The 27,437-nt window shown below is 41.6% G+C and overlaps 1 protein-coding gene across 8 annotated transcripts in view; it reads left to right on the forward strand.

The window, feature by feature from the left end:
• Positions 1 to 27,437, forward strand: part of kiaa0232 (KIAA0232 ortholog) — a 107,661-nt gene that overhangs the window by 73,704 nt on the left and 6,520 nt on the right. For all 8 annotated transcript variants that reach the window (XM_078210235.1, XM_078210277.1, XM_078210252.1 and 5 more), the window contains 4 exons: positions 9,092 to 9,176; positions 10,474 to 13,765; positions 20,447 to 20,536; positions 22,812 to 22,920. In XM_078210235.1, coding sequence (XP_078066361.1) covers positions 9,092 to 9,176; positions 10,474 to 13,765; positions 20,447 to 20,536; positions 22,812 to 22,920 — 3,576 coding nt within the window. The remainder of the gene's footprint in view (positions 1 to 9,091; positions 9,177 to 10,473; positions 13,766 to 20,446; positions 20,537 to 22,811; positions 22,921 to 27,437) is intronic.

Here is a 27,437-nt window from a genome sequence, read left to right on the forward strand (position 1 = left end):
TGTTTTGGAGTACTTGCTATTGCAGCTGTTTGAAAACCACAAGAAGGGAGAGGCAATAAAGGTTTGAATCCAAAATGTTGCATGGCAAACTTCCTTTTGGCAGAGTTCCAGAGTACTTCTAAAAACCTATGGAGTCTGCTGTAAACTAACAACAAGGGTCTTTTTCCTTAGTTACATTTACAGCCCTCTGGTTTAGAAACTTCCAAAGATTTGCAACTGTGAGTGAACAAATTTATCCTCTTAGTCCAGAATAACTGATCTCTTATTCTAAGACCATGATCCCTATTTTGTCAAGCTCCTTGAGAATTAAAGCATCAGGTTAATATTGTAAGATAAATGCAGCTGATTCTCAAAAGCACAGAGTCCATGCGTTTCTTTATATCTGTTCTGCATTACATTGCAATCCGCTGATTGCACCAAATAGTTGATTTTGGTGAAAATTGTGAAAGCAATATTTTGGGTAGGTCAGACATATATGCAAATAATGAAATAAAGTAAACAATTTATTAACCTAAACAGCCAGACCTGCTGGGTGTTTCCAGCATTTTTACTTACAATTTGTCAGCTTGCCTCAGTAATTGATAAATACATCACATCCATTGTGTTGGGAAGTCACTGGTCCTAAATGCTTGGTTGGTGTTGGCTGTAATAAGGCCCTTCCTGCTGGTTGTGGACGCGGATTAAGTTGGCATAAAAGCAAACATAACTGGTCAGGATTTTTGACAGCTGCAAGGTCAGGCTTTGGCCAGAGCTTGAAAGGTAAGCGGCAAGACAGTTTTTTTTTAATTTGGTCAAGCAAAGTGGCCCAGTCATGATACATTTGTTAAATCCCCTGGGTTACATGATTGCAATATGGGTATCAGGTAGTGGTAAACAGTGCACCCTATAAATTGCTAGTGCTCAGACAATTTATTTAAGTGTGCAGGTCCTTATAATTTTTTTTTTGCACAGCAACTTCACAAGTCTGACTTGTGCCTGCATGCACTGAAACTTTTGGGTTGCTATGTAACCTCACTGCTTCGAGGGAACATTGGTGAGTCAACTCAGGCACACAGAAACGTGGGGATCTGCTTGCGAATTACCTGCTCCTCGGAATTTGAAAAACAAACCTGAATTTGTGGCACTCTTTAAGAAACTGTAGTTAAATTATGCAAAATGCATCCAATGACCCAGAGTGCCTCTTTATGACATAATGATACTGTTGAGTCGTAATTTTACTTGTGTTATGATGCTCATTGAGCTTTATTGTGATGTTGTGAATACATAGCATCAAAGGTGATGAAGTGTCCGTTCACTACACAATCTTCACACAGAGATTCTCAATTTTGGGCATATGTCTACCAGAAGGCAGGATTCAGAAAAGAACAACATCTTGCAATGTTGAAACTTTTTTCCTGGGTGATTGGTGTTTTTCTATTACTTAAGCTAACCCACTGTAACAAAGTCTGAAATACAAGACTAAAATTATTATTTATTTTAAATGGAAAGCTCTTTTACTTGACCAAAAGTATCAGGAAATTAGGAACAAAGGCAGGTCATTCGGTCTATTAAGCCTTTCCCTCTGTGCCTTGTCCAATTAACCCCAAAATCTTTACACTTCCTCCCCTGCTGGAGGAAACTAACCAGAGGTAATCAATACTAACAAGTCAATTGACTACCTGCAATTTACTCCTGGAGCCAAAACTAAGCCAAATTTCACGTAACCTTGCTATTATGAGGTAACACAGTAACTTCATTGTAGTGTTAATGTAAGCCTACTTGTGACAATAATAAATAAACTTTTAAAAAACTTTAAACTTAACTTTAAAACTTTAACTCACCAGTTGCATTTCAATTTATACGCTTATGGTCCCAGCCTTATACATCGCTGTATATTTTAAATCTTTTAACCAAGAAAATATATTTAGAAACATAGAAAACTACAGCACAAAACAGACCTTTCGGCCCCACAAGTTGTGCCGAACATATCCCTACCTTTTAGGCCTACCTATAACCCTCCATCCTATTAGGTCCCACGTACTCATCCAGGAGTCTCTTAAAAGACCCTATTGAGTTTGCCTCCACCACCACTGACAGCAGCCGATTCCACTCGCCCACCACCCTCTGTGTGAAAAACTTCCCCCTAACATTTCCCCTGTACCTACACCTCAGCACCTTAAACCTATGTCCTCTTGTAGCAGCCATTTCCACCCTGGGAAAAAGCCTCTGAGAGTCCACCCGATCTATGTCTCTCAACATCTTATATACCTCTATTAGGTCTCCTCTCATCCTACGTCTCTCTAAGGAGAAAAGACTGAGCTCCCTCTGCCTATCCTCATAAGGCATGCCACTCAATCCAGGCAACATCCTTGTAAATCGCCTCTGCACCCTTTCAATCTTTTCCACGTCCTTCCTGTAATGAGGCGACCAGAACTGAGCACAGTACTCCAAGTGGGGTCTGACGAGGGTCTTATATAGCTGCATCATTATCCCCGGACTCCTAAACTCAATCCCTCGATTGATAAAGGCCAGCACACCATACGCCTTCTTAACCACCTCCCCCACCTGCGGGGCCGATTTTAGAGTCCTATGGACCCGGACCCCAAGATCCTTCTGATCCTCCACAGTACTAAGAGTCTTTCCCTTTATATTGTACTCCTTCATCCCATTTGACCTGCCAAAATGGACCACTACGCATTTATCTGGGTTGAAGTCCATCTGCCACTTCTCTGCCCAGTCTTGCATCCTATCTATGTCCCTCTTTAACTTCTGACATCCCTCCAGACTATCCACAACCCCACCAACCTTCGTGTCATTGGCAAACTTACCAACCCGTTCCTCCACTTCCTCATCCAGGTCATTTATGAAAATGACGAACAGCAAGGGTCCCAGAACAGATCCCTGGGGCACACCACTGGTGACCGACCTCCATTTAGAAAAAGACCCATCTATACACACTCTCTGCTTCCTTTGGGCAAACACAGTAAGAGTTTTAACAACACCAGGTTAAAGTCCAACAGGTTTATTTGGTAGCAAATACCATTAGCTTTCGGAGCGCTGCTCCTTCGTCAGATGGAGTGGAAGTCTGCTCTCAAACAGGGTGTGGAGATGCCGGCGTTGGACTGGGGTAAGCACAGTAAGAAGTCTCACAACACCAGGTTAAAGTCCAACAGGTTTATTTGGTAGCAAATACCATAAGCTTTCGGAGCACTGCTCCTTCGTCAGATGGAGTGGATATCTGCTCTCAAACAGTGCACAGACACAGAAATCAAGTTACAGAATACTAATTAGAATGCGAATCTCTAAAGCCAGCCAGGTCTTAAAGGTACAGATAATGTGGGTGGAGGGAACATTAAACACAGGTTAAAGAGATGTGTATTGTCTCCAGACAGAACAGCTAGTGAGATTCTACAGGCCCAGGAGGCAAGCTGTGGGGGTTACTGATAATGTGACATAAATCCAACAACCCGGTTTCGGCCGTCCTCATGTGTGCGGAACTTGGCTATCAGTTTCTGCTCAGCGACTCTGCGCTGTCGTGTGTCGTGAAGGCCGCCTTGGAGAACGCTTACCTGAATATCAGAGGCTGAATGCCCGTGACTGCTGAAGTGCTCCCCCACAGGAAGAGAACAGTCTTGCCTGGTGATTGTTGAGCGGTGTTCATTCATCCGTTGTCGTAGCGCCTGCATGGTTTCCCCAATGTACCATGCCTCGGGACATCCTTTCCTGCAGCGTATCAGGTAGACAACGTTGGCCGAGTTGCAAGAGTAGGTACTGTGTACCTGGTAGATGGTGTTCTCACGTGAGATGATGGCATCCGTGTCGATGATCCGGCATGTCTTGCAGAGGTTGCTGTGGCAGGGTTGTGTGGTGTCGTGGTCACTGTTCTCCTGAAGGCTGGGTAGTTTACTGCGGACAATGGTCTGTTTGAGGTTGCGTGGTTGTTTGAAGGCAAGAAGTGGGGGTGTGGGGATGGCCTTGGCGAGATGTTCGTCTTCATCAATGACATGTTGAAGGCTCCGGAGGAGATGCCGTAGCTTCTCTGCTCTGGGGAAGTACTGGACAACGAAGGGTACTCTGTCCACCGTGTCTCGTGTTTGTCTTCTGAGGAGGTCGGTGCGGTTTTTCGCTGTGGCGCGTCGGAACTGTTGATCGATGAGTCGAGTGCCATATCCTGTTCTTATGAGGGCATCTTTCAGCGTCTGAAGGTGTCTGTTGCGATCCTCCTCATCCGAGCAGATCCTGTGTATTCGGAGGGCTTGTCCGTAGGGGATGGCTTCTTTAAGTGTTTAGGGTGGAAGCTGGAGAAGTGGAGCATCATGAGGTTATCCGTGGGCTTGCGGTACAGTGAGGTGCTGAGGTGACCGTCCTTAATGGAGATGCGTGTGTCCAAGAATGCAACCGATTCCGGAGAGTAGTCCATGGTGAGTCTGATGGTGGGATGGAACTTGTTGATGTCATCATATAGTTGTTTCAGTGATTGCTCACCATGACTCCAAAGGAAGAAAATGTCATCGATGTATCTAGTGTATAGCATCGGTTGAAGGTCCTGTGCGGTGAAGAAGTCTTGTTCGAACCTGTGCATGAAGATGTTGGCATATTGAGGTGCGAAATTTGTCCCCATGGCTGTTCCGTGTGTCTGGATGAAGAATTGGTTGTTGAAGGTGAAGATATTGTGGTCCGGAAGGCCGGTGCCCTCGACTTGACATGTATGCCCAAGCCATCAGGAGGTGCATCAACACCAAATTCATCAGCCGCACTCAAGACAGCACCGAACATCACCCAAGCACAACGCAACGCCATCCACGCTCTCAAGACCAACCGCAACATTGTCATCAAACCAGCAGACAAAGGAGGGGCCATCGTCATACTGAACAGAATGGATTACTGCAAAGAAGTGTACCGACAACTGAACAACGAGGGACACTACAGACAGTTACCCACCGATCCGACCAAAGAACACACCCGTCAACTCAACACTCTGATCAAAACCTTTGATCCGGACCTTCAAAAGACCCTCCGTGCTCTCATCCCACGTACTCCACGCGTTGGAGATCTCTACTGCCTCCCAAAAATACACAAGGCAAACACACCCGGCCGTCCCATCGTTTCAGGAAATGGAACCCTGTGCGAGAACCTCTCCGGCTATGTCGAGGGCATCTTGAAACCCATTGTACAAAGAACCCCCAGCTTTTGTCGCGACACTACGGACTTCCTACAGAAACTCAACACACATGGAGCAGTTGAACCGGGAGCACTCCTCCTCACAATGGATGCATCCCCCACGATGATGGCATTGCTGCAACGGCCTCAGTACTCCATGCCATCAACTGCCAGTTTCCAGATACAATTTTACAACTCATCCGCTTCATCCTGGTCCACAATATCTTCACCTTCAACAACCAGTTCTTCATCCAGACACACGGAACAGCCATGGGGACAAATTTCGCACCTCAATATGCCAACATCTTCATGCACAGGTTCGAACAAGACTTCTTCACCGCACAGGACCTTCAACCGATGCTATACACTAGATACATCGATGACATTTTCTTCCTTTGGAGTCATGGTGAGCAATCACTGAAACAACTATATGATGACATCAACAAGTTCCATCCCACCATCAGACTCACCATGGACTACTCTCCGGAATCGGTTGCATTCTTGGACACACGCATCTCCATTAAGGACGGTCACCTCAGCACCTCACTGTACCGCAAGCCCACGGATAACCTCATGATGCTCCACTTCTCTAGCTTCCACCCTAAACACTTAAAGAAGCCATCCCCTACGGACAAGCCCTCCGAATACACAGGATCTGCTCGGATGAGGAGGATCGCAACAGACACCTCCAGTCGCTGAAAGATGCCCTCATAAGAACAGGATATGGCGCTCGACTCATCGATCAACAGTTCCGACGCGCCACAGCGAAAAACCGCACCGACCTCCTCAGAAGACAAACGGGACACGGTGGACAGAGTACCCTTCGTCGTCCAGTACTTCCCCGGAGCGGAGAAACTACGGCATCTCCTCCAGAGCCTTCAACATGTCATTGATGAAGACGAACATCTCGCCAAGGCCTTCCCCACACCCCCACTTCTTGCCTTCAAACAACCACGCAACCTCAAACAGACCATTGTCCGCAGTAAACTACCCAGCCTTCAGGAGAACAGTGACCACGACACCACACAACCCTGCCGCAGCAACCTCTGCAAGACGTGCCGGATCATCGACACGGATGCCATCATCTCACGTGAGAACACCATCTACCAGGTACATGGTACCTACTCTTGCAACTCGGCCAACGTTGACTACCTGATACGCTGCAGGAAAGGATGTCCCGAGGCATGGTACATTGGGGAAACCATGCAGACGCTACGACAACGGATGAATGAACACCGCTCAACAATCACCAGGCAAGACTGTTCTCTGCCTGTGGGGGAGCACTTCAGCGGTCACGGGCATTCAGCCTTGGATCTTCAGGTAAGCGTTCTCCAAGGCGGCCTTCACGACACACGACAGCGCCGAGTCGCTGAGCAGAAACTGATAGCCAAGTTCCGCACACATGAGGACGGCCGAAACCGGGATGTTGGATTTATGTCACATTATCAGTAACCCCCACAGCTTGCCTCCTGGGCCTGTAGAATCTCACTAGCTGTTCTGTCTGGAGACAATACACATCTCTTTAACCTGTGTTGAATGCTCCCTCCACCCACATTATCTGTACCTTTAAGACCTGGCTGGCTTTAGAGATTCGCATTCTAATTAGTATTCTGTAACTTGATTTCTGTGTCTGTGCACTGTTTGAGAGCAGATATCCACTCCATCTGACGAAGGAGCAGTGCTCCGAAAGCTTATGGTATTTGCTACCAAATAAACCTGTTGGACTTTAACCTGGTGTTGTGAGACTTCTTACTCAAACAGGGCACAGAGACACAAAATCAAGTTACAGAATACTGATTAGAATGCGAATCCCTACAGCCAACCATGTCTTAAAGATACAGACAATGTGGCTGGAGGGAGCATTAAGCACAGGTTAAAGAGATGTGTATTGTCTCCAGACAGGACAGCCTGCAAGTCCAGGAGGCAAGCTGGCTGTCCTGTCTGGAGACAATACACATCTCTTTAACCTGTGCTTAATGCTCCCTCCACCCACATTGTCTGTATCTTTAAGACCTGGTTGGCTGTAGAGATTCGCATTCTAATCAGTATTCTGTAACTTGATTTTGTGTCTCTGTGCCCTGTTTAAGAGCAGATTTCCACTCCATCTGACGAAGGAGCAGCGCTCCGAAAGCTAATGGTACTTGCCACCAAATAAACCTGTTGGACTTTAACCTGGTGTTGTTAAAACTCTTACTGTGTTCACCCCAGTCCAACACCGGCATCTCCACATCATTCCTTTGGGCAAGCCAGCTTTAAAATAAAATGTATTTATTCAGCTTTAATTAACAGTACTTTTCCTGGAAATGTATTCCATATAGCCGCTATTTTAAATAAAAAGGTTTTCATCTCACTTGATGCTAATGAATTCTGCACCAGTATCTTATTGTTCTTATTATTTATTTCTGTCTGCACCATCATAACTTTTGTCATGTCAAATATATTAACCATGGCTCCTCCACCTACAGTATGTTTTGCAAGAAGAATAAGTTTAGCTCTGGGAGAGTCTCTCTTTGGAAATTAAAATTCCTAAGTCCTAAAACCATCACTTGATTCTGATACTTATTTTTTACCCATGCATGCTGTGTAATTAGTACTGCTCTTTTTTCCATGTTTATTAAATTGATCTGGGTATAATCATCCTACTGTCTCTCTGACCTTCCCACACAGTGCACCCACTGGGTGATAATCTTGCCAACCTTCTTCACATCCCATTAACCACCCCCCACCAGCAGATAAGGAATTACAGCTCCTCTTGATATCTCCTTCCAGAACCTCTGTTCATTTGTAAACAAGGTTCTTATTGTCAATGACATCAACAGCTTGACGGAAATAGCCTCTCTTGATATCTCCTTCCAAAACCATTGTTCATTTGTCAACAAGGTTCATAATGTTGGACATCAGTGCCTTGACAGAAATGGCTTACAGGTGATGCCATACTACCTTACTAACACCCACACCATGTTTCAGACTGATACACCCCCACTACTTTGCTTGCTTACCCTGATTTGTAGTGCATATCTGGTTTAGCCATTAATCGCAAGATTTTGGTTGGCCATTGCTGCATACTTAGTATTTTGTGTTTACACCAACTTTTACTTTTGAAGCACAAAATAGAAAAGTAAAATCCCTAAAATAAATGTCAGAATGCTTAAATATCTCAGTTTCTTGAGCTCTTTCTCTGTTCTGTCTTTGAGGATTTTTGTTCTGTTTCAATTTCCCCATATATAGTTTTGATTATGATTCACTGTGCTGTTTGGACAGATTTCACTTTACTGCTATCACTGTTCTCTAGAATTTGGATAGTTCAAAAAATGATTGTCAATTGAATTAAAATATATAGCTATTTTGTCACAAACACAATGCCAATGTTAGTTAAAATATGTTTATTTAAGCACATGTTTTATTGTAGCTTCTGAAGCATTGTATGCTAAGAGAACTTGAAGCAGCTGAATCATTGTGTACACATTTGGTGTTCCTGTGAAGCACCACACGCAAATATGAGAAGATCTGCTACTTAATAGTTTTCTTGCTCTTTGCAATTGTCAAAAGTTTGAAAAAGTTTCTATTAGCTATTTTACAAAAAAGATTTGAGCCCTGGTGCAATTATGGTGTTTTAAGTTACCAGCAAACTTGACTAGACTCAACGCACATTATTTTCACTTGTGTTTTAGGCTATATCCATTTATTTACAATGCTTGAGTTCAAAATCCACGTGGTGTCTTATTAAAGTTACGGTGTGAATTCAGAAGCAATTAAGATGTGATGACTCTCAAAGTTATTCTAAATATTAATAATTTCAATATTTATACCATCTACTCCTATGTTTTCCTACTGAACTCCCTTGCATACTTCCCGTTCATGCAGGAAAAGTGATCAAGCAAATGGCAGTCAATTCTATAAGCGCAACTTGAATTTATTTTTCTGTTCTCTCTTTCCTCTTCCCAAATTTCAGAAGAAAAGCAAGGTAGTAAGAAATCAGAAGGATCTCAATCTCCTGAAATTATAGAATCTCCTTCCACCAAGGATCAGGTAGAAATGTAAGTATTAACTGTCTTAGAATACAGTTGACATTTTGGGGCACATTCTAACTTCTCCTGTGTTGTTAGTTTTCTTTCAATACAACTAATGTTTCTATCTTTTACAAATCTTGGTTATTTTGCAAAGTAAATCAATGTGTATACATCGTATAGATTTGATATCATTGCTTGTTTATTGGTATCTGTATTTGAGTGAAAACTACTGGAATGTTCATTTTCAAAATACTATTCATGTGATCATTGAATTCAGAGTTAACAAATGTAATAAAACAATCTATATCAATGATTTAGAAATGGGGATTAACGTAATACGTTTAAGTTTGTAGACGATAAAACGAGGTGAAGTGTGAATTGTGAGGAGAGTGCTAAGACCCTTCAAGGGACTTTGGAGGGGCTCAGTGAATGGGCAAAAAATCTGCAGATGGAATACTATGTCAAGAATTAAGGTTATCCACTTTGGTAGGAAAAAAAGAAATTCCGAGTACTACTTAAAGGGTGTGGGGCTGAGAAATATTGAACTTCAAAGGGTCTTGGGCGTGACCTTGTTCATGAGTCACTGAAAGCTAACATGCAGGTACAGCAAGGAATTAAGAGGGCAAATGGCATGTTGGCCTTTTTGACAAGAGGATGTGCGTATAAGGAGTAACGGTGTCTTACTGCAATTATGTAGAACCTTGGTGAGACCACACCTAAAATATTGTTTTCAGCTTTGGTCTCCTTAGTGAAGGAAAGATATACTTGCCATAGATGGAGTGCAACAAAAGTTCACCTAAATAATTCCTGGGATGAAGGGATTGCCCTATGAGGAAAGATTAAATAGACTGGGCCTTTATTCTCTGGAGTTAGAATAATAAGACTTTATCTCATTCAAACATACAAAATTCTTATAGGGCTCAACAGAGTAGATGTTTCTCCTGGCTGATTAGAACCTGGGGACACAGTCCGTGAATAAGAGGCATACTGTTTAGGACTGAGATGAGGAGGAATTTCTTTACTCAAGACAGTGGTGATTCTTTAGAATTCCCTGCCCCAGAGAGCTGTGGAGACTTAACTATCAAGTATGTTCAAGATTGAGATTGATAGATTTCTACATATTAAAAACATTCAGAGATATGGGGATAATGCAAGAAAATGGTGTTAAGTAGAAGATCAGCCATTGAATGGTGGCACATGTGTGAAAGGCTGAATGGTCTACTCTGCTCCTACTTCTGAAGTTATGTAAAACCTGACAATCGCAATAATTAAAAATGTATATATGTCACCTGGATTACTAAGCTCATTTGCATTTTCTCTTTAGGTATTATGAAGCATTTCCACCTCTTTCTGAGAAGCCAATCTGTCTGCAAGAAATCATGACTGTGTGGAATAAGACCAAAGCTTGTTCATTTTCTGGTGGTTCTTCTTCATCTGCTGCTCCACAAACAAGTACTGATACATCCTCTCCAAAAGATTGCAACAGTGAAGGTGAAGGTATTAGAGACCGAAGAATCGAGGCGTCCATCACTACAAGCAGTAGTCGTATGTTCAGAAGAAGCAAAAAAGAGAAAGAAAATAGGCACAACAACAGCTTGCCGGAACAGAAACCCACTACAGGAAAGAAGCAGATCAGACACAGATCAGAAGGAAAGATGCGTCCTCGTTCCTGGTCCTCTGGCTCCAGTGAAGCAGGCTCAAGCTCAAGTGGGAACCAATATGAGTTAAAAGGTCCCACCAAAGCTGTCAAAATCAGACATAAGATGAGAGAAACTGCTCGGAACAAAAAGGGGCGAAATGGACAAGTTAGGCTATCTTTGAAGTCTGTTGACAAAGATGATCGAAAAAGCACCTGTGGGAGCAGCAGTAGTGGACCTACCAAACAGCTGTGCAAAAAAGGAAAAAGGTTTATGAAAGAAGCGAGAAGGAAAACAAATGGCAACAATGATACAAAAGATCTTAGCAATGAAAGTGGAAGAGAGCAAGAATTCAAAGAAGAACCATTGTGGTACACTGAACCAATCGCAGAGTACTGGTTCCCTCCAAGTAGAAAAAGTAAGCTAGAAACTGCATACCGGAATAGTGTAGCTGCTAATGATAGCGAATCTTTGACTTTGGAAGAGCTTTCGGAGACAATGCAGGGTCTTTGTATTAGTAACAATAATTTCCAAACATACCTCGCAGCAGGTGCTTTCGTCGATGGTCACTTTGTTGAAATGCCTGCATTATTAGATGAGGCTAATGACCTCACTGGGACCTCAAGCTGTTCTAATCCCAAGGACAGTGATATTTTAGATGATATCCATCTATCTGAATTTACTCACTTCTATGAAGTGGATATTCATCAATCCATATTGGATCCTAGTGCCTCAAATTCATTGCAAGGAGAGAGTCGAATTTTAAGCATGATTCGACGGAAAAGTATAGAGCAAACTGATTTTGAGGCAGACTGTTGTATAGTGTTAGATGGACTACAGTTGACAAGGGAAAGTGCAATATGGACAGATTCACAAGCTTCTCTTGATGCAGAAGGATTGTTCTTAAATGATCTTGCAAATATAGCTCAATTTTGGGAGTGCTCTAGCTCTGATGAAGCAGAAGGGGAAAGCTTTGCTGGGGATTCCCCCATTACGCTTTCTCCTATTGTGGATAATACAGTGTGTGATGCAAGTAGCAGTACTGGCAATCAAGAAGAACACTTTTCAGAAGCAAATGAAGGGTCTGGTTTAAACTCCACTTGTTTTTCTCTGTTTGAAGTGCAATATGATAACTCTACTTCACCATTCTGTTTTGATGGACTTAGCCTGGGAAATCAAAATAGTGATATTGGGGGCTGGGCAGATTTGCCAGGAAAATCACAGTCTCGTTTGCTAATATGGACCAAAAATAGTGCCTTTGATGAAAATGACCACTGCTCAAATCTTTCAACACGAACCTGCAGCCCATGGTCACATTCTGAAGAAACACGTTCAGATAATGAAACCTCCTTTGGTATTCAGATGGAGGAGTCCACTAAATTTAATGCAGATGAGATTGATTGTATAGTCCCTGGCATTTCGTCCAGCCTTCTTGATGAAGACCTTTTAGATTTATTGCATGAGGACACTCATTCACAAACAGATGGAGCTTTACGAAATATAACAAACATGACTTTTAAACAGAAATCTAAGCTGGAGTCAGTGTGTGGAATTCAGTTGGAAGAAGAAGAAAATAAGGAATATGAAACTGTGGAAATTTTTGCCGAACAGATGGCCAGTCATGGGGATAGCTATGGCTCAGAGGTTATAAAGGACATTTGGACAGCCATAGCAGAAAATGACACTGTATCAACACTAGATGTAGAACGATCAGAAGAGGATTTCTTTCCTGGTGAGGTGAATGGTTGCCATTGCTGTTGTTTAGATATGGCAACAAAACAGGACATCCTGCAAGAGCCTCATGAAAAGGCAGTGCAGCGGTCTGAATATCACTTGTGGGAATGCCAGAAGGAAAACTTGGAGGCCCAAGCTGTTGCAACTGGGGAACTTGCAGAGATAGATGTAGGTGATTACACTGCACCTTCCAAACCTTGGGATATTGGTGCTGACAAAGAAAGCGCTTTCATCCTTGGTGGTGTTTATGGAGAACTAAAAACATTTGACAGTTGTGGAGACTGGGGAGTAGTTCCCCCTGATGCTGCAAAAGGTACTTTATTGCAGTGTGCAGCATCAGATGTTGTGACCATTGCAGGTACAGATGTCTTCATGACTCCAGGTAGCAATTTTGCTCCTGGCCATAGACCATTGTGGAGATCTTGTGCTTCGTTCACACCGTGTGACCAGACGAGAAAAGGAGATGATAGGTTAAATACTGAGTTCTCTTTCATCTTCCATGAAGATTTATTAGGGAATTGCAGTAATTATCAGGGTCAAGAGCCTGGTGTTGAGTATTCATTTTCCTCCTTTGACCTGAACAATCCCTTTTCACAAGTTCTTCATGTGGAATGTTCATTTGAACCTGAAAGGCTTGCAACATTCAGTCCAAGCTTTAAGCCCAAATCTATACTGTGCTCAGACTCAGAAAGTGAAACATTTCATCCTAAAATATATAGTATTGACAAAACACAGTATAGAGCTATTCGAATCTCACCGCGGACTCATTTCCGACCTATATCTGCCTCTGAGCTTTCACCAGGTGGAGGAAGTGAGTCAGAATTTGAGTCAGAAAAGGAGGATGTTACTATACCTGTCCTCTGCCAGACAGATTTGTTTGAGGATCAACAGGCAGACTTAAAGCCATTGGAAGAAGATGCTGAGCGAGAAGGACATTATTATGGAAAGACGGAGCTGGAATCGGGAAAATTCCTTCCTAGGTTAAAAAAAGCTGGAATGGAAAAGAGTGCTCAGACTTCACTGGATTCCCATGAAGGATCTGGCAGTCTTTTACAACCAGAACAGCAGTGCCCAGAATGTAATTTACAGGCATCAATGGGATGCACCAGTGTGAATAGTTGTGAAAGAGATTTCAAGTTGAAGGTACCGTGTGATAAATTGGAAGCATTCCAGAATCGTACAATAAACAGAAGCTTTTCTGGATTCAGTGAGGGAACTGGCATTCGAGCAGCATCTCTACAAGATGTGAGTACCACTGTTGCTCTATACGTTTACACTTTGTGGTTTCTTTTATATTGCAGTGAATAGTTTGCCAACAGTGTTGCAGTAAGCTACTTTTTAACCACAATTTTTAGAGATGTTATAATGAAATAATATTTCAACCAGTTATTAATAATTATTCTATAGATCAGGTAAACTAGGTCATGTTTTAAGACTCAATGAATCAAGATTACACAATCATTTTTTAAAAATGTAAGCAGTGGATCAACTGTTGACTAGATCACAAGTCAAAGGTTATACTATTGCAAAATGGCTAACAGATTGTCGAAGTAAGGAACGGGCACTAATTAGCACTGAAAAGAGTTGGAAAAAAATCTCCTGAGAGTTCTGCTTAAGTAGTGAAGTAATTTTTTGAACATCAGTTCCTGGAAAATAGGTGTTACCTCATCCAGCGCAGAAGAATATAGATACAGTAGGTAAATAGTTTATGCCTCTTACAGTCCTGTGAGTATACCTGTACATCTTACTCGGGCATCTAACTAACTCTATGATAGTAAATGGCCAGCAACTCTTCTGTCTAGTTAGGGTGGGTGTTTATATAGTAAGGACCAAGAAGTATAGAACCTTCCTTTAAAAAGAACTGCCTTCATGTATAACGTATGCAAAAATTATGTATTTTATCCAGCTTTGGTGACTGATTGCTCCTGTGAATTAAATTACTGCAGAAAAGCAGTTTAAAAAATGTCTGTAGTTTAGATCCCTGTGCCAACCAATGCATATATTACAAATTTCATTCAAAATGGCTTTTAAACTTTAAGCTTGAGGGCGGAACTGAGCTCATTTTGATCAAATACAAACAGTGATTTGTTCATTTAAATATATGACAGCTGATTATGTTGAATACAACTATCAATTATGAAAATTCCAAACCAGCTACAACAACCAGTAATCTGTCCATGCCATTGAATGATCAAAAGACAAACTGATTAAAAGCCTCACAGAAACAAGTTGACTAGCTAAATTCCATAGTCAGAAAAGATTGCAGAATTTATAAATTTATCCATCCAATAATAGTTTTGTTTCAAATCATGACTTAATTCAAGTTAGAGAAAACATCTCTCTGTTGTAATTACATTACTCCAAGTATTCACTGCTTTATTATTCAATAATTTAAATACAAGGTCCAATTTGATGGTCTGCAGTTTTTGAAGATTAAAGTCAGATATTGGGGGGAATCTAGCACCTCATAGCAATTACCATAAAGTGTTGGCTTTTCTTCAATTTTCCTGGGGCGTTACCAAAACTTGGATCTCAGGATAATGATGGATGTTCTTAAAGGTATGAAAGTTGGAGCTCGCTCAACAATATGAGGAACAAAGTATTCTTGAGTGAGAGGTTTGAAAAGATGCAGAAAATGACCTATATAATAATGTGTTCATTCTACATATTTGACTATGCAAAGTGTTATAAATTGATGGAATGTTGTGGTATCATTGAATTCTGTCAGATAATGACAAAAATTGTTTTTAAATATAATTTTTTAAAAAGATGTTATTAGTTAATTGAGACAAAAGGTTTCATCATCTTGGGATTTTCTGCCAGAATCTAAATGGATTTCTTCTGTCTGCATTGACTTGTCTCCATTGTATTATTGGAAAGCAATTCTGAAAGAATTATTCTTGAGATATGAGCAGTACCAACCATATTGCATTTATTACCCATCGTTTATTACACTGAGGTGTTGGACTGCTGGCGAGCAAATGTCTTTCTTTAAACTAATAAGCCTTTCTGTGATATTTAAGTGAACCATGTAGACTAGAGTTAAATGGAGGTGAGAATGAAAAGTAATAGCAGGTTCCCTTGCCTGAAGGCCATTCATGAATTTGATAAATTTTAACTTGTCAGGCTAGAACTTTATTTATCTCACTTAATGTTACTGGATACACCAGTGTGTGAAAATTTTCCCAAGTCTAGTGTGTTGCTGGAAATTTGCAAATATTATCCTCATTTTCCAGTCAACTGTACATATTTAAAGTTAATTAATTTACTTATATCTGTTATTTATGCCTCTCGACATTTAGAACCATAGAACATTACAACACAGAAACAGGCCTTTTGGCCCTTCTTGGCTGTGCTGAACCATTTTTCTGCCTTGTCCCACTGACCTGCACCTGGACCATATCCCTCCACACCCCTCTCATCCATGTACCTGTCCAAGTTTTTCTTAAATGTTAAAAGTGAGCCCGCATTCATCACTTTATCTGGCAGCTCATTCCACACTCCCACCACTCTGCGTGAAGAAGCCCCCCCTAATATTCCCGTTAAACTTTTCACCCTTCACCCTTAACCCATGTCCTCTAGTTTTTTTCTCCCCTAGCCTCAGTGGAAAAAGCCTGCTTGCATTCACTGTATCTATACCCATCATAATTTCATACACCTCTATCAAATCTCCCCTCATTCTTCTACACCCCAGGGAATAAAGTCCCAACCTATTCAACCTTTCTCTGTAACTCAGTTTCTCAAGTCCCGGCAACATCCTTGTAAACCTTCTCTGCACTCTTTCAACCTTATTAATATCCTTCCTGTAATTAGGTGACCAAAACTGCACACAATACTCTAAATTCGGCCTCACCAATGTCTTATACAACCTCACCATAACATTCCAACGCTTATACTCAATACTTTGATTTATAAAGGCCAATGTACCAAAAGCACTCTTTACGACCCTATCTACCTGTGACGCCACTTTTAGGGAATTATGTATCTGTATTCCCAAATCCCTCTGTTCTACTGCACTCTTCAGTGTCCTACCATTTACCTTGTATGTTCTACCTTGGTTTGTCCTTCCAAAGTGCCATACTGCACACTTGTCTGCATTAAACTCCATCTGCCATTTTTCAGCCCATTTTTCTAGCTGGTCCAAATCCCTCTGCAAGCTTTGAAAACCTTCCTCACTGTCCACTACACCTCCAATCTTTGTATCATCAGCAAATGTGCTGATCCAATTTACCACATTATCATCCAGATCATTGATATAGTTGACAAACAACAATGGACCCAGCACTGATCCCTGTGGCACACCACTAGTCACAGGCCTCCACTCAGAGAAGCAATCCTCCACGACCACTCTCTGGCTTCTTCCATTGATGTGGAGATGCAGGCGTTGGACTGGGGTAAACACAGTAAGAAGTTTAACAACACCAGGTTAAAGTCCAACAGGTTTATTTGATAGCAAAAGCCACACAAGCTTTCGGAGCTGCAAGCCCCTTCAGGTGAGTGGGAATTCTGTTCACAAACAGAGCATATAAAGACACAACCTCAATTTACATGAATAATGGTTGGAATGCGAATACTTACAACTAATCAAGTCTTTAAGAAACAAAACAATGTGAGTGGAGAGAGCATCAAGACAGGCTGAAAAGATGTGTATTGTCTCCAGACAAGACAGCCAGTGAAACTCTGTGGGGGTTACAAATAGTGTGCCATGAACCCAATATCCCGGTTGAGGACGTCCTCGTGTGTGCGGAACTTGGCTATCAGTTTCTGCTCAGCGACTCTGCGCCGTCGTGTGTCGTGAAGGCCGCCTTGGAGAACGCTTACCCGAATATCAGAGGCCGAATGCCCGTGACGGTCACGGGCATTCGGCCTCTGATATTCGGGTAAGCGTTCTCCAAGGCGGCCTTCGCGACACACGACGGCGCAGAGTCGCTGAGCAGAAACTGATAGCCAAGTTCCGCACACACGAGGACGTCCTCAACCGGGATATTGGGTTCATGGCACACTATTTGTAACCCCCACAGAGTTTCACTGGCTGTCTTGTCTGGAGACAATACACATCTTTTTAGCCTGTCTTGATGCTCTCTCCACTCACATTGTTTTGTTTCTTAAAGACTTGATTAGTTGTAAGTATTCGCATTCCAACCATTATTCATGTAAATTGAGGTTGTGTCTTTATATACTCTGTTTGTGAACAGAATTCCCACTCACCTGAAGAAGGGGCTTGCAGCTCCGAAAGCTTGTGTGGCTTTTGCTACCAAATAAACCTGTTGGACTTTAACCTGGTGTTGTTAAACTTCTTACTGTGTTCTTCCATTGAGCCAATATCTAATCCAATTTACTACCTGTCCATGTATACCTAGAAACTGAACCTTCCTAACTCACCTCCCATGCGGGACCTTGTCAAAGGCCTTACTGAAGTCCATGTAGACAACATCCACTGCCTTCCCTTCATCCACTTTCCTGGTAACCTCCTCGAAAAACTCTAAAAGATTGGTTAAACATGACCTACCACGCACAAAGCCATATTGACTCTCCCTAATAAGTCCCTGTCTATCCAGATATTTGTCGATCCCATCTCTTAGTACTCCTTCCAATAATTTACCTACTACTGACGTCAAACTTAGCGGCCTATAATTTCCCGCATTACTTTTTGAGCCTTTTTTAAACAACGGAACAACATGAGCTATCCTTCAATCATCCGGCACCTCACCCATGGATACCGACATTTTAAATATATCTGCCAGGCCCCTGCAATTTCAACACTAGTCTCCTTCAAGGTCCGAGGGAATATCCTGTCCAGTCCTGGGGATTTATCTACTCTGATTTGCCTCAAGACAGCAAACACCTCCTCCCCTTTAATCTGTATAGGTTCCATGACCTCCCTACTTCTTTGCCTTATTTCCATAGACTCCATGCCAGTTTCCTTAGTAAATACAGATGCAAAAAACCCATTTAATATTTCCCCCATTTCTTTTGGTTTCATACATAGCCGACCACTCTGATCTTCAAGAGGACCAATTTTATCCCTTACAATCCTATTGCTCTTAATATACCTGAAGAAGCTCTTAGGATTATCCTTCACCTTGCCTGCCAAAGCAACCTCATGTCATCTTTCAGCCCTCTTGATTTCTTTCTTAAGTAGTTTCTTGCACTTTTTATACTCCTCGAGCATCTTATTTGCTCCCTGTTGCCTATGCATGTCATACATCTCTCTCTCCTTCTTTATCAGAGTTCCAATATCCCTCGAGAACCAAGGTTCCTTATTCTTATTCACTTTGCCTTTAATCCTGACAGGAACATACAAACTCTGCACTCTCAAAATTTCTCCTTTGAAGGCCTCCCACTTACCAATCACATCCTTGCCAGAGAACAGCCTGTCCCAATCCACGCTTTTTAAATCCTTTCTCATTTCTTCAAATTTGGCCTTTTTCCAGTTTAGAACCTCAACCCGAGGACCAGATCTATCTTTATCCATGATCAAGTTGAAACTAATGGCGTTATGATCACTGGAACCAAAGTGTCCCCCTACACACACTTGTCCTAACTCGTTTCCTAATAGGAGATCTAATATTGCATCCTCTCTAGTCAGTACCTCTATATATTGATTTAGAAAATTTTCCTAAACACATTTTACAAACTCTAACCCGTCTAGACCTTTAACAGTATGGGAGTCCCAATCTATATGCGGAAAATTAAAATCCCTTACTATCACAACTTTATGTTTCCTGCAGTTGTCTGCTATCTCTCTGCAGATTTGCTCCTCCAATTCTCGCTGACTATTGGGTGGTCTATAATACGCCCCCATTAATGTGGTCATACCGTTCCTGTTTCTCAGCTCCACCCATATGGCCTCGGTAGACAAGCCCTCTAATCTGTCCTGCCTGAGCACTGCTGTACCATTTTCCCTGACAAGCAATGCCACCCCCCACCCTTCATCCCTCTGCCTCTATCACGTCTGAAACATTGGAACCCTGGAACATTGAGCTGCCAGTCCTGCCCCTCCTGTAGCCAAATTTGAAGGACCGGATTACATCTGTATCAATTTTTTCTAAGAATAAGGAAACAAGTTTAGTTCTGGGTCTCATCTTGCTCACACTCTCACGTGTTCTTTCACATCTGCTGAAACAGGTGCCACTGGTTAAGCCTGCATAAATTGGACTCTCCCTTTACTTTGCGTGCATGTAAAGTTAAAAGTTTTAAAAGTTTATTTGTTAGTCACAAGTAGGCTTACGTTAACACTGCAAAAAGTTACTGTAAATATCCCCTAGCCGCCACACTCCGGCGCCTATTCGGGTACACTAAGGGGGAATTTAGCATGGCTAATCCATCTAGCCAGCACATCTTTAGACTGTGGGAGGAAACCCGGACCACCCGGGGGAAACCCACGCAGACATGGGGCGAATGTGCAAACTCTACACAGACAGTGACCCAAGCCGGGAATCAAGCCCGGGTCCCTGGCACTGTGAGGCAGCAGTGCTAGCCACTGTGCCACCGTGCCGCCCCACGTATATATTTTTTCGTAAATGCCACTGCAAAGCAATTGATTTTTTTGTCTCTATTTCACCTTCTTAGAGCTGGGAACAAAAGCAATTGCACCGACCCCATTGCCAAATGAAAATCAGTTAGCTCAGAATGAAATTGGGATCAACCCATAAATTTTCCTTGTTTTTATCATTTTAATTGCCCAATAAGCTATCAGAAAGTTACGCATAGAATGATCTTGTCACTTTATTGAATTGTTCCTATTGCATTAATACCCTGTAAAGGTAAGTTCCTAAATTTGCATACAGTTTTTAAATCCCCAAAGTGTCAAAATAAAAGGATTTTATTCCTGTTATTTCATAAACATCAGGAGGCCATGGGCATGGTCAATGCTGGAATTACAATTTGTATTAACTGCTCATAATTCACTTCACTTATATTTAGGCAATTTTCCAAGGAGATTGGCAGCCTGCAATCAGTGTTCAAGGAACGAACGGTCAATATGATGAGCCAGAATCTGCTGTCAAAATAGTGGTGAGGATCATGAAGCTTGCCATTATTTTATAGATAAGTGTTACAGAAACTTCAGTTAAGGTCAGATACGTGAAGCACCTTTTATTTGGAAACAGATATGCGGCTGAGGACAAGAACATTGAGCCAAGTTTTGCTGTAGCAGGCATCTGCCATTGGTTAGTTAGACTTACCACTGCACCCATCAGCTCAAAAAAATGTTGCCCACAAAGTTGCCTAAAATATAAAGCCACAATGGCCGAGTGAGGACAACACAACACCTGAGACTTAACTGCTCAGGGCAACCATGAGGGTGTCTTTGCAAACAATGTGATTTAAAGACTGCCAAATAAACGAGCAAGAATTGAAAGAAAGGGTGAATCCAAGTGCAATTCATTGTGTAATCAGGTATAGAAAAAGAAGAAATGAAAGATTGAATTAAGAGAGAAAAAGACAGAAAATAAAAATAAAAAGTTCCTGAAAAATTCAAAACGTGGAGGAATTCTAAATATCTACAAGTTGCTGTCCGAGTTTTGCCTCTCCGCCATTAGCTTTGTGAGAATGGCATTTTGCTGTCAGCTTCAACATTAATGTGCACTGACTGTTATGAAATTACTCTCTTTTTTACGGTAGATACCAACTAAACTTGTCACAGATATTTTAAAGTTAATAATTAACAAAAATACCCTCTGGACAATCAATCTTTGTCCCTGAAGTGTGAAGTCTCATTCCTCCACGTTTTGAATTTTTCAAGAACTTTTTATTTTTATTTTCTGTCTTTATCTCTTAATTCAGTCTTTCTTTTCCTCTTTTTCTATACCTGATTACACATTGAATTGCGCTTTGATTAACCCTTTCTTTCAATTCTTGTTTATTTGGCACTCTTTAAATCTCGTTGTTTGCAGAGACCCCCTCTTGATTGCCCTAATCAGTTAAATCTCAGGTGTTGTGTTGTCTTCGCTCGACCATTGTGACTTTATATTTTAGGCAACTTTGTGGACAACATTTTTTTGGGCTGATGGGTGCAGTGGTATGTCTAACTGCTACAGCAAAATTTGGCTCAATATTCTTGCCCTCAGCTGCATATCTGTTTCCAAATAAAAAGTGCTTCATTGCAACCCACCTGTAGCTGCAATTCTGAAAACATTGGACAATTAGCAAATCTGATGAGGGCCTTTCTCTTAAGAGTTAGGTTTCAATACAAGTTACGGGAAATCTTTGCAAGAGTCAAAGGAAGACCTGAGATTTAGAGGTGTCCACTCTTGAACAATCTCTTTAAATACCAATCATTTTTTCTTAAGAGTGCATTGCTTCCCCTTTGTGAAATGTTGCAACTATATGGTATCATTGAGCAGCATTCCAACGACAATTTCAGTGAAGCATAACCTTCAACATGTTAAATTTTTTGACATTGTCCACTTGGACCATGGAGCACTCTGCAGTGCAATCCTAAATTTTGTTATCTCAACTGGGTTTATGTCTGGAAAAACATACCCATAGACTGTCTATCCACAAATCCCATTGACGACACTGTTACATGTGAAATGGCTGATGAATGCTGGGAATTATCTCTGCTGTCAAGAAAGTTGTAATATCTGGAAACAGCTGTAAATTGCAATTTAAAAATAACTACATTTAGTTGCATTAGAACCTGCTCCACAGTGTTAACGAGTTGGACAAGGCTTAAACTAGAATGTAGAGTTAGACTAATTTGTCATTAGTCATTGCTGACAGTGCGTTAATACCTTATTGTAAGAAACCATTGCCTTCTACATTATATCTGTCAGATACAATAATTGATGACTCTAAAAGGAAGTTAGTTACTAAGCGTGAAATTAAAATGATTGATGAATGGAAATAATGCCTGAAGTATATCAGAAAGATGGTCATTGCTCCCCTAGTATTGCTAACTGCTGTCAACAAGCTTTAATGTCATTTGCCTAATTGCCAAATTACTGTTGACACTTTAAGGTGCAGGAGTTGTAGAATTAACTTGAACAAAAATACATGAAACTGTATATGGCTTATGCTGAATAAATGCCCAGGATGAAGATAACATAATGCTGATGCGCAATATTTTGATAGAATGTAGTAAAAGAAATGAGAAATGAATCAATATAGTAACATGAAGTTTTATTCACCTTTTATTTATCTCAATATCATTTCTGTGATAACTTCCCAGAAGCACGATACACTGTGCACAAGCAATAATTTGTAAGGCTTAATCAAAATTCCAATATAGGTGAATAATAATGACATTTCAAAACATTGTACTGATTTATTTGTGTTGTCATGGCAGAATCCCTCTTCAGACTTGAACCAGCAAGAGAAGAGTGACTGCAAGGAGGAACCAGACTGGTGGCGAGAAACACTGTACCCACAACCATTTTCTGGGATCGAGTGTGCAGGCAAGTCATTGATAAAAATACAGTTATAAAGTAAGATTAAAAGCTGGCAAAAGAGAAACAAGTTTATAGGAACAAAAAGGAGATTTTTTTTTCACAATACACAATTCTCTTGTAGAAACATCTTGTTTGAACTGTTTCTAGACCTGTAATAATATTCTGTCTTGAGTGGCGTCAGAGGCTTGAGACCATTGCCTGATTGCCTGTCTACCGGAAGATGGCCTGTACTGCAGTGATTATTGTGACTTTGACATTAACATGGGTGGGTTCCATAGGTGTGGCTTTGGAGTGAGAAACCTAAAAGTCTGGATTCTGTTTAAATTAGAACCTGTGAGCCTCCTTAAAATATTTAAATTGCCAACCAGCCTCCAGGAAGTGGGTTGTGACTGCTTGCCACTTGTCCCATCTCGTGAAACCAGGAAGTGGATAGGTTGGGTTGAGTTTTTAAAATGTTATCATCCCGCTTTACTCAACCTAAGATTATATGAATCAAATATGTAAAGTTGCTTCCCTTAAGCAGAATTCCTGCTGATGAGAAATGCTGTCATTATGGCATCAAAAATGTTTAGAAATCAAAAAATATATACTTTTACTGCATTTTATTACCTCTAATGTCTCATTGTACTTGCTGTGGTAACTTCTTGGATGCAATAGGAATCCTGGATCCACTATTGGAACTGGATTCCCAATTGTTAACTATAGCTGTGGCCTGACAGTACAAATCTAGGGGAACAGTGGCATCATCGTGATGTTACTGGATTAGTTGTCCAGAGGCTGAGATTAATAATCCAAAGCTGTGAATTCAAATCCCAACATAGCAGTTAGTGAATTTGAACTCAGTTAATTAAATAAATCTGGAAGTCAAAAGATAGGTTCTGTAAAGGTAACCATGAAACCATTGGATTGTCATTGAAACCCTACCCAGCTGTCCATCAAGACAGGAAACCTGCTGTCCTTACCTGGTCTTACCCACAACAAAGATTGAACTGAACCACCTGAAGAAAAAATATAAGAATGACATATAAAAGTATAAGAATAAAACCAGACAGACTACTCAGCAAGATACAAGGGAGTGGATTCTTTTTCATTCTTTGTTGTTGCTAGGTCAAAGTAATGGAACTTCCTATCTGACACTACTGTGTTGTACCTTCACCACATGGAATCAAGAAGAATCTTTTTATATTAATTCATGGGATGTGAGTGTCACTGCCTGGGCCAGCATTTATTGTCCATCCTTAATTGCCCTTGGTAAGCTGCCTTCTTGAAATCTGCAACCCATGTCGTGTAGGAAGACCCACCAGTGCTGTTAGGAACAGAGTTCCATGATTTTCACCGAGCAACAGTGAAGGAACAGTGATGTCGTTCCAAGTCTGGATGGTGTGTGCCTTAAAAGGAAACTGCATGTGGTGGTGCTCCTGTGCATCTGCTGCCCTTGCTCTTCTAAGTGCTAAAAGTTGTGTGTTTGGAAGGTGCTGTCAAAGGAGTCTTGGTGAGTTGCTGCAGTGCTTCTTGGAGCAGATATACACTGGTGTCACTATGTTGGTAGTGGAGGGAGTGAATATCGAAGATGGTGGATGAGGTGCCAGTCAAGCGGGTTGCTTTACCTTGGTTGGGGTTGAGTTTCTTGAATGTTTTTGGAGCTGCACTCTGAAGAGTATTCCACCACACTCATGACTTGTGTCTTGTAGATGGTAGACCGACTTTGGGAAGTGAGGAGGTGAGTTACTCTGCAGAATTCACAATTTCTGCCCTGCTCTTGTAGCCATGGTATTTATTTGGCTGGTGTAGTTCAGTTTCTGGTCATTGTTACCCGCAGGATGTCGATAGTGATGCCATTGAATGTCAGTGGGAGATGGTTGTATTCTTCTCTTGTTGGAGTTGGTCATTACTTGGCATTGTGGAATGAAAGTTTAACTTCACCATTTGACTCTGAAAGCAGTAGATGTGAGGCAGTGGTATATACCATCGCATTACTTTAGCAGTCAAAACTACCAAAACATTCAACAAAAGTCCAGCCTACGTTTTCTGGAATGCACATTTCAAAAGGGGGTAACCATGACACACGTGGGAGCAGAGAAAACAGTTGGATGACAACATGTAGTAGTGGAGGAGGATAAATTAACATGCTACGGGTGGAATTTACGAGAATTTGGCAGTGTGCCAATTCTGATGAGAAAACTGGCCTGGAACTCTCCAGCTCTACTGGCCTGTTTTCTCTCCAGATCTTCTGACTTTAACTGCCAAAAAAGAGGGCGTGGATTGTGCTGTCAGGATGGTGAGGCATTCACTCTTAGAGCTGGGAACCGCCACCACTAAGATCCGGAGGTATCTGTGGTCTCTTTCTCCTTGGGTGTGAACCAGATTATGTGCCAGTGAGCAGGATCGAAAATTGGACATCACAATCTCATTGGCGAGATTTGCAATTTCTGGGTTTCGCCGAATCTTGAGCCCCCACCACCGATCTCTTGGACGGAGTGTGAGGATACAAGATCCCATGGCATGGAAGGTAGCGCAGTGGCACAACGGTTAGCACTGTTATCTCAGCTTGGATTTCCTCTGGGTGCTCTGGTTTCCTCCCACAGTCCAAAGATGTGCAGTTTAGGTTGATTGGCCATGCTAAATTGCTCCTTAATGTCCAGGGATGTGTGGGTTAGGGGGATTAGCAGGGTAAATACATGACTTTATAGGGATAGGGCCTGTTGGAAAGTTGATGCTGACTTGATGGGCCAAAGACCCTCTTTCTGCACTGTAGGGATTCTATGGTTCTGGGTCTTGCATACATATGGTTCCTATCTACTATAATGAGAACCTGAATAAAGACATAAGAGCACTAGCCAAGAGCAACATCATGGCAAAAATGACGAGCCATTAGGACAAAACTTTATAATTAAGGCTCTTTTGCATTCATGGCAAAGAGTCCTGAATTGAATTGCTTCGGTAGTGCCAAGAGTGGAAGTTTGGGAAAGGGAACCACACTGATTTTTAAACAGCAGATCAGAACAGGGGAAAGCACTTGAAAAGGGACAGAAAACCTGCTTCAGATTCCTAGGCACAAATGTTAATTGCCATTTATCGGCTCAAGCTTGAATATTGTCTAGGTTTTGCTGTATATACACATGGACTGCTTCAGTATCTGAGGAAAGAAAAGCATACGGGATGGGCAGTGAATACTAACTTACCTTGCCTGAAATGCAAAAAGACTATTTAGTCAGGTGACATAATCCTATCTGCTCAGCTTCCTTGTTACCTCCAGAACTTATCCCAGTGTCCTAAGAATCTGAGAGGGAAAACACATTAAGGAGACTATTGTTCTTCAAAAGCGTTGGCACAAACTCAATGAGTTGAAAGACCTCTCATATTATTCCATGTATTTGTTTGCTAGAGTTGAAGGTTTGGCTTATTGTGCTGGCATGACAATTTTAACTGTATGCTCTGTTCTGCAAATACTTTTAGTATCTTGTTTATGGTCACCTGTGCAGTAAATGTAGTTGTGGACTGGGGACTTGGAATTCCCAATGGAAATGCCTTTGTTACTGTATTTGGAGGAGAAGGAGGTTAAAGAGACTAGCGATTCTTAGACCGAGGTATAACAGAAGATGTTTGTTCCCTACATATAACAATCCACTTATCAGGCTTTATAGTACAGGAAGAGTTCTCGGCACATCACTGTTTCAGATGTCTGCTCCTCATTCCTGCAAGCTCCAGCCACTTGGAAGATATGTCATTTGCTGGCTGAAGATCAGCAGTTCACCGCCACCTGGGGAATAATATTTGTCTGTACTGGTCAAAGTTATGATGTGGAGATGCCGGCGTTGGACTGGGGTAAGCACAGTAAGAAGTCTCACAACACCAGGTTAAAGTCCAACGGGTTTATTTGGTAACACAAGCTTTCGGAGCGCTGCTCCTTCATCAGGTGACCCACGTGAGAAGGAGCAGTGCTGCGAAAGCTTGTGCTGCCAAATAAACCTGTTGGACTTTAACCTGGTGTTGTGAAACTTCTTACTCTGGTTAAAGTTGCCAGTATCTTGAATTATTTTGCTAATGAATCGTTTGACACAGCATCTGATAACCTGTATGTACCACATTAGTCATGCTGCAGCTTACAACTGCAGAAAAGTCATTTATGCTTGCTTTAGATAAGTTGTACACTTCATGTCATTCCCTCGAGAACCAGAGAAATAGAAAGCTAAAGCTATCCACTTCTAAAGATTGGCAGGGCTCCAATGAGCAAGGAGGTATTAACAAAATAGTCTTTATGGTAACCTTCATTTCATCAGTAGTGAAGACTTTCTTTCCATTCCTGTGCAGGTAATGTGCAATGCAACCACTTTGTATGTGAATGGCAGCTGTCCAGGATGCTGTTATGACCTTTTCATCATGCAATATTCTACCTTGCAAGATATGATTCAGAGCTGTGTTTCAGAATGGTTGATTGGTAATCGGGTCTATCCATCAGAGTCATGGCTTATGACTCCAATGCTTACACAGGGGAATATCAGATATAGACTATAAGAAGTGTG

Source organism: Mustelus asterias, chromosome 1 (genome assembly GCF_964213995.1).
Source record: "Mustelus asterias chromosome 1, sMusAst1.hap1.1, whole genome shotgun sequence".
In the NCBI taxonomy this organism is placed as follows: Eukaryota; Metazoa; Chordata; class Chondrichthyes; order Carcharhiniformes; family Triakidae; genus Mustelus; species Mustelus asterias.